The following is an 8818-nucleotide window of genomic DNA, read 5'->3' as shown; positions in this document are numbered from 1 at the left end:
CAACAACAAATAAATAAACTGCTCGATGAATAACAACAAACTACAGTACCAGATATTGGGATATCAAAAACATGTTTCGATACTTGATCGAGACGCACCGCGCACCAAAAAACTTGTCATCGTTCAACAAAGGGTTCAAGGCAGCCCGATCAAGCAGCTGTCAAGAAATGACATCGGTGTGGATCCTTGTTGGCCAGTCGGGTACGGCAGTAGAGCTATGCCGACAGGGTCCCCGAATCAAGACAGATACCCGACACACGTGACGTAGCACAGCCACAATTCGAGGGGCAGCGGGACCCTCACCGATCCCGTCACATGCCCAGGTGCAAGTTAAGATGGGGATGGAGATTGGATATCAGAACTGCACCAGTGGGTGACACAATTCTCTGCGCACCTAAGAACTTCGAAAAGAGATAACTCAGCACAATAGCCAGATATCGTATTTCTGGTAACATATATTTGTTCGCGAGGCTTAGGACTACTAATAGATCGAAAAATTATTACGATTAGATGTTATCCCGTCGTTAAAATATTACTTATAGTTTCTGGCTGCGCAGAGAGTTATGTCACCCCCTGGTGCTGCGTTGAGTAAAGCAGAAGCAGAGTTCGGGGAACCAATGGGAAGAGTTCAACGCGTACACAGAGAGGACGTGTACATATTGGAAGCGAGGATGTAGTCTGAGCCTCTTCTTTTCTATTTCATTCAGATCTGACTACGGCAATTTCCCTGTTCGTCAACTATACACCATTCCTCATCAAACTCAATCCCGTCTGCTCTCATCATATCCTCGACCCTCATTTGCCTACATTCTCCCCGTTTTCATTTCTCTTCGTTGGAACATAAGAAAAATCATCGTATGTATATCATTGTCATCATAGCGCCCAGAGCGGAGCTCGAAGTCTCCCGCAATTCATCAGTATGTGTTCCTTCCTTCCTTCCCCGTCTGAGATAATAAAATCCCCTGGCCCGCTTTGTTGGTATCAAATTTGAATGCCCTCCGTGCAACAGCCGTGCAACATAAGCAGCACATACAGAATTTTATCCTCGCATGATATAAAATTGATCTGGCTGCGTGTTCCATGCAATTCTCCATTACATCTCCTTCAGCAGCCCGCTTCATTCGCGCATTCCCATTACCGGAGTGGACTCGCAGCCGGGCTGACGCTGTCCAACGGGGCGGCATGAAGAGCAGGCTTGACTCCAAAGCCCATGAGGCCCTTTTTCTTCCGGTCAATCGCATTTTTGACCCAAGCTGCAACCTCTTCGTCCTCGGTACCACTCGATGCAAGTGGAATATCACCAACGCTAGCGCCAGCTTCAGCGGCTTCTTCGTCCTCCTCGCTAATTGTAGCTGGCTTTGAAAGCTCCGCAAGCCAACCATGCTGAAGTAGCATGCTGTAGGTTGGCCGTAAATTTGGAATCTTGTTGAGACAGCCGCTAACGAAATCGCGAGCCATCTCCGAATAGCCCTCTTCAGGGAGATCTGGAGGAGCACCATCGACAATTGCCTAGAAAAGTCAGCGAGATCCGCCAAACAAGTGGATTACACTTACACTAAGTTGTGAGAAGATGTTGTTGTAGGTTTCTGGAGGATAAGGATATCTACCCATCGCACATTCAATGATAGTAAGACCCAGGGACCAGATATCAGACTGAACGCTATAGGTCCCTCCACCTGGAGCACCTGCCTGTGACATTCCACCACCCGAAATCCGTTCAGGGGCCATGTATGACTGACAACCAATATTCGTCTTGGCGATACTTGCAACTAAGTTACCTGAGACTCCGAAGTCACAAATCTTGATCTGCCCTCTGGTGTTCATCAGGATATTGGTTGGCTTCACATCTCTATGGATGATGTTGTGGTCGTCTTTTAGGGTCCTCAGACCTTGCGTCGTGCAGTATGTGATTTTCCGGAGGATGTTTTCGGGAATGCCGTCACCGTAAATCTTGTCAATCGATCCACCATCCATGAACTCTATGCAAATGTAAACGGCACCTTCCTGGAAGAATGCTCCGTAGAAATCGATAATGTATGGACTCAGACACTTATGTAGAATTTCCAGTTCCATGATAATCTGCCGGAATTTCGCATCATCAAGTTCCAGTCTGATTTCTTTCATGGCCATAACAATTCCCGTAGTTGCACCCTTTGGTGACGATAGCTCTGAGCTGTCGCCCTCCAACACTGGGGTAGAGGGAACGGACGCAGAAGATACTTTGTTTCCAGCTAGACCCATACCCGGCCGGCGCATTCGAGGTCTCGCATGTCTAACCTTGTACACGGTACCATAGTTGCCCTTGCCTAACTCATCTAAGGTGTCAACCTCATCCAACGATATGTCGATGTTATGTCCCCCGTGAAATTTGATGCCTTTGCCGTCAATTGTAGCCTGTCCATCAAACTTCAAAATTCCATTTTCGGTATCGACATATTCCGAGAACTTGGTGAACCCAGTCTCAGGTTTTGCTGGTGGGCCACTTGCTCCATTTGTAGGGGTGGTCGGAGAAGGAGACCCAGGAAGACCGCCAGGCAGCTTCATGCCTCTTCTAGCACTCAACCCGCCTTTCGCAGGTAATTTTGGCACTACTGGAGCCGAATTGAAGTTGTGAGCAGCCGGACGCATATTCGGAGGTAGCTGCAGCCCAGCGGGAAGACCACCAACTGGCCCGCCTCCCAACGGGGCGTTGAGAGCGGGAGGACTTGGTGTTGAGCCTGTGGTCATCGTCGTACCGATCTGCGGCCGACTTGGTGGCGTGCCTTGTCTAGATAGATGAAATGCTCGCATTTTTGCCTCTAATCCTCCGCCTGTCGAACTCGTTTGTCTGGTGTTGAGAGGTCCCGGGGCGGGCCGCCGAGCGTTCTGTAGCATGCCCAGATGTGTCGAGGAGGATGACATCGGTGCGGTTCCCTGCTGGTCTGGTATGCTTTTTAACGAAGGCACTCGTGTATTGCTTGCCGATTCATTTGGAGAGGCAGGAGGCGAGGCCCCGGATTCAGTGGAAGGGTCGGACGATAGGGTCGTGGGAGCTGCGAAGTCCTTGGCTTCGACGGAGCTGTCGGGTATGCCAGACGGCGGAGTAGCCATTTTGTAACTGTAAAGATCGCAGGCGCAAGGTGGGGTATTCAGAAGTGGACGAGACCGTCTGCGATTTGTATGAAGAAATCCGCAAAGGATGGGTGTTTATTGAGGCTGGTTTGCGTGCTATCCGCGTTCGTATAGAACACAATCAGTAGCGCAATCGAGTTCTTGGGGCCTCTACTGCGAGTTGGCTGCCGAGATCAAGCGTAGAGGCGTCTGGATCGAGACGCAACTTCAACGGAACGAAAGCGCGCGGGAGTTTCCTTCTGCTGACCAAGCGCGTACAGTACGGGCGGTAGGCAAGTCTCGTAATCGTGGGTGTCGATGAATTGGAAGCACGTTCAAAGTGGCGTGAATAGCTTCACTTAAGAAGTAGTTGCCAGAGACTGTCTGTCACCAAGAACGTAACCAAAATAATTCGAGACCAGGTGTGGGAGGTACAATGACGTTACTGAGTCGAGGCGTGCATCTCTCCAACGATTTCAAGGGGCCAGGAAGCAGAGGTGTGGAGTGGGCAGCAAGGGACCAGGGGGCGGTGGACCCCGGAGGCCAGGATGGAGAAAGCGGCAGCCAATATTGAGCTCTGTTTGGCCATATGGCACGTGACTTTCTACTGAAATGGAGCAATCTAGCGCTGCTTTTTCCTATGACCACCATACCTGAAATATGTCGCTTGAGTTTCAAGATATGATGTCGAGAACGTGACAACGAGAGTACGGGTACAACGTGGACCCTTTTCCATAGCTGGCACCCGGGTCTCTGATTTGACTGGCAAATTGATGGAGGGTTGTACAATGATACTCTCAACGACGATTTTATCTCTTGAAAGCCACCGTCGGCATGAGATATTATTATTGGAAACATGCACGTTGAAGTTCCCGTACATTCGCTAAGCCCCTCGTCTTGGTCCCGTGAAATGCATTTTGGTTTCTTCCCATTTGAGAGGATTCCCCGTTTTCAGTATCATTTCAGTTCCTGCTAGTCATTGATGATATCCTTCCTAGGTGATTCCTACTAACCCAGTCCCCTACAGACATTTCTGTGGCCGGAAGAGATCCAGTATCCCCCAAATATCAGCCTGAAGGACAGAGAGTTTAAATTGACCAATTCAATGTTTCAACTACACCATATCTCCTACTTCCGGGTCGGATGATGTTTCAATATGCTTCATCTCAGTAGCTGTCACCAAAAATTACATTTCCAATGATCGCCCTCGGTTATCGTGGACATTATGGACGCTCGTAGGATATCGCTCGGTCGAAGCCCTTCTCCCCGAATATGTCGGTCTATTCGGTACTCTCCTTCCAGTGAACTCATTCTTGGGGACTCGATACAAACATTACCGTAGGAAAATACCTACTTTACCTTTCTTCTAGACATATTAAGGTCAATAAACTAATACTCCCGTGTGATTTAGTGGCTAGACTTATTCCTTCTTTCGTTCTCCTTATCGAGTAGACCCAGCAACTCTAAGATGCAGCCAAAGCTACAGTACCGCCAAACACGTAACATCCCATGCCAAGTTGTTTCATCTTGTCTGATTGTTTATACTCCTCGTCTTAATCCTCACCTCCTCATTCTCTCTAGCACAAGCCACTCATCGCGGGGGAAATGGAAGCTTGGTGTGATGACGTCATGTCTGTGGCTGCCCCGGCCCGGCCAGCTCCAGCTGTGCTATTACATGGGGGCCGTGCCTGCAAGTTTTATATTGTGGTGGAGCAGCAAACATGTCATGCTTCTTGACCCTGATTTTGAACTTCCGAGGTTCTATTTTAAAATCTATCACATTATTTGCACCTTGATGTGAGCAACTTTCAAGAACCGTTGAGGGCTTATATGCTTATATGTTCGCTTGCCGTGCCGCCGCTAATAGAGCCGTCCTAAGAGTTAAGACGGAAAGGACCTTTCTAGCTAGATATTTCTAAGTATAAACCTACATTGAAGGAGTAAAGCTGATCAACCGCTTTATGACTTTTGGATACAGGTGACAAAAGCCATCTTGAGGAACTCTAAGCGATCCTCAAGAAAGCTCAATTGAAATTTGAGTCTTGTATTTCCATGAATAGAATGGTGATACCCCAAATTCCAAGGTTATACGGAGTACGATCCTCCAATTCCGCCGTTTAGAACTTACTACAAATGGTGACACAAGATTAGGTATGTTATCCTCGACGGTAGATTAAAAAAACATAGAATTTCGCTCGTGGCATCATATACATCCATTGCATACCTCAGAATTCAAGAGAGAGAGAAAGTCACAATTACTCCTGCTCGGAGGTTGTCTTCTCCTGTACCTAGTCACGTGCAAAGAGTCACGAGGACGAACCAGTCAAGTAAGTAACTTAGGTTAACGACGATGGAACCCAACTTTCACAGAAGCCACATCGATATTACAACAGCCATTCGCCTCTCGATATGTCGCTCTGGAATTTCTTCGGAAGTTTCACCGCAGTCACTCGGCCTTCCGCTGGCGACGAAAGGGAAGCGCAGGCAAATGCATCTCAACTACTCCGTCTCCCTACAGAAATACTCATCCTAATAGCAAGCGGGCTTCCGACCTCGGCTGCTAGCTGTCTTGCACTGTGTAGTCGCCGTCTGAGTCAAATACTTGGACCCGAGATCTGGAGGTCTTTACGAAGTGAGGGACTGTCCGTCAGGCTCGCGTTTTTGACACTGTTAGAGAAAGACCTCCCTCGACATTTCCTATGCCAAAAGTGCAGCAGCCTTCATCAAGTGAGGGCTGTTAAGTGGCCCCGCATACTGTCACATCAATCGTCCCCTCGCTGTACTCGGACGTCGACTTACAGCTCGCTATGTCCATCTCGGTATAAGATGTATTTTCATCACATCCAATTATCGATGAAGCAGCAGCGCTGCAGCATTGATCTCGGGTTGCCTCTTGAGGCTTTCGAACACCTAGAGATTGATCACAATCTGGACAAGCAGCAAATGACTCTCTTGTCTGTGGATGTGCAGAGCGTCTCTAATGAATTTGTGATGCGTTCTCAGAAATGGATACACGTTCCTTGGAGCCGGCGTAGTGATCTCATTAACGACTTGGCCACGCACAATCTTTCTACCATGCATTTGTGTTATCATACGCGATACGAACGTGGTGCTGGGAAGTTGTTGGGGGATCTGGTGGAGCCGTCAAATTGAGAAGCTACAGCATGGAGAAAAGTCTCATACGCACACAATGCAATGCCGTGAATGTTGGATGGACTATATCTTAGAGGCTGTAGATTTTGGGAAGCGAGGTTTTGCCGTGGTTCTTACAAGGTGGAACAACTTTGGAGCTGGCATCGATTCCACAGATATGAAATGGCAAAGCCATATCACTGTGATTGGGCCTCCGCCACGGCATGAGCCTCAGTTACGCTATGAGCCTCACCACGTAGGAGACATCCGTAAAGACTTTGAAAACCAAGCGGCAACGTCAGTGGATGGGCTCACCGAAGACAACAAACGGAAGATGTTTTCATCGAGGAAAAGCCGACTGCTGTGTCAGAGGTCGGATGGCCTGACTTGGAAGTGGTATGGTGGAAACCGATGGTATGTTTCACCTCCGTAGAGTTCCCAAACGATGTTATGAAAATACATGACAGAAGGTTTAGCCAATCTATATGCTGTTTCTGCACTCGGCGACATGTACTTCAGTGAGGCTGCAAATGGTGTTTGTTGCTTTCAGGGTCCCGAAGTTCAACCCGCTGTAGCAAAATATACTTGGCTAGTCTAAGGGACTCTGCTTGAGATATCAGCACCGAGAGAAGAGTGCCAGTGCAACGAAAGATCTAAGTCATCTGTGAAAGAAGTTGGAACTTGGAACCGTTTCAGCGGTGAAGCTTCAAGACAAAGTGTAACTCTGTATCGCAGCTCACCAGACCGTGGTCAGCAAGTTTCGCCGACAAATGTGATGAATTCGTATGGGCTTAATGTACGACGGTGAGATTTTTGCCAGCCAACTCAAACATATTGTAAGGAAAATCTGGGTAGGTCCGGTGGGCGCAATAGGTGATACATGGAACGTGATGTGTATCTCGTGTTTCGTCTATTCTTTTCAGGAATTGAGAGTCTGAGATGGTTAAAGCCTCGGCGACTCGGTATGAAAACGCTTACTGCATGGCTCGCGATACATCATGGAAGTGGACATTATATTCATCCAATCAGTTTAACTCAAAACCGTGTGTTCCGTCGACTCTTCAGAGTAACTAATACCTCGCTGAGCTCTATCTCACGCGTAGTATGATGAACTATTCTGTAGCATCAACACGACAATCTATGCCGATTATCTAGGAGAATAGTTAGCTGGTGGCTGTCAGTGATGCTTTCCACAGTAGCTAAGTCGGCAGGTGGTTGAAAAGTACTGCCATTATCTTGTCCGCAAAAGGAATTATCCCAGGAGTTATCTCATTATAATGTGCCGAGACATTATCTGAAGTCATATATTGGAACTATTGCGTGCTTGGTCACCGCACTCACACAAGCCCTATCAAAGGCATGTTGACCCGGTTGAAGTGTTTTGTACCACGAAGCTATATTCGGAGGAATCAGAGCGAAATCTTCAACAGCGACCCGCCAGACTGGTCTGACGACACCTCCGCTATTCGTATAATGTAGTGCAACCGATGAACTTCAAAGCGTGAAGCATTGGTCAAACTTATGCTGAATACTCAGGCCATGGCTTTCTGCTTCCTGCTTCCGAATGTTCTGTAAAGACCACAGCCAGTCCGACCACAGGCTAACTTGGATATATGAGAAGTCGTAAATGTAATGATACAAAACATCAGCATTCGGGAAAACAAGGGATTTACCTCGACTTGCAGCCCGACGGTTACACTTGCAATGAGGCCGACCAGCTTCTTAGGATTCCTGTATGAGCGAGAATGTAATGCAAATGCATAGATGCACGCCTACGTTTAAGGTTCCCGCTCTATAGGAGAGGAATTCTAGTGAAATCCCACATCCAACGACATCCGCATAGACACCTCCTAGACAAGAATGATCGTGTCTCCCATCTTGCGCGATCGAGGGCTCTTCAGAGTGCTGCACATGTATTCGCATCGTGCCCCACGCACCTTCAGCCGAATTATCGTCACACAACATGGCGCATCAGATCCCATCTGTGGTGCAAACCCTCTCCCCCAAGTGATGCAGGTGGTTTGGAAGCAGGTCAGGTACCAATCACGAAAGCGCCAACAACACGCGGTGGTCTGGGCAACGAGAAAATGATGCCAATCCGTCGCAAACAAGCTCAGGTGAAGCCGAGCGTATATTCTTGTGTCATCGTTGCTTCTATTAAAGCTTCCCCATTCCCCTTGTCGGCGCCAGCGAGGTCGAGGGTGTTGTTGTGGATGAGAAGCTCGCTTTGTTGCCACTGGCTGTTACTGCGCCGACTTGCTTTTTGGGCGCTATCGTGCTCCCTACTCCTCGCGTAGAGTTCGCTGGGAGTTTGGGCCCATCGCCATCGCCAGCAAACCAGCCCAGCCTCTAGCAGCCTCGTCATTTCGGTGCCCTGGCACGGCCATGAAAACCGCGTTAACGTCAATCAATATCGGTCGCATCACTCCCTTCCTCTAAGATTCACACTCGAAACGAAACCCAAGAAAGACAATAACCTTGGTCTCACGAATCTTGCAGGAGGGTAATTCCCTCATCACATTGCCATTCGCATAGCGCCATCCTTCCTCCCTTCTCCCTCCTCCATCCTCCATCATCGTCACAAACCGTCAAAATC

General features: G+C 48.4%; 1 protein-coding gene across 1 annotated transcript; it reads right to left on the bottom strand.

Annotated features, from left to right (window-relative positions):
* Window positions 1-1134: 1134 nt before the first annotated feature.
* On the bottom strand, window positions 1135-3090 carry GLAREA_02317 (Protein kinase-like (PK-like); the record flags this gene model as incomplete). The annotated part of the gene is made up of 2 exons (XM_008087403.1): window positions 1135-1509; window positions 1555-3090. 2 exons carry the CDS (start codon window positions 3088-3090, stop codon window positions 1135-1137), a joined length of 1911 nt encoding a protein of 636 aa, XP_008085594.1.
* Window positions 3091-8818: the final 5728 nt, after the last annotated feature.

Source organism: Glarea lozoyensis, assembly GCF_000409485.1.
Source record: "Glarea lozoyensis ATCC 20868 chromosome Unknown GLAREA6, whole genome shotgun sequence".
In the NCBI taxonomy this organism is placed as follows: Eukaryota; Fungi; Ascomycota; class Leotiomycetes; order Helotiales; family Helotiaceae; genus Glarea; species Glarea lozoyensis.
The sequence above is the reverse complement of the archived record's forward strand: the minus strand, read 5'-3'. Positions and strand labels throughout refer to the sequence as shown.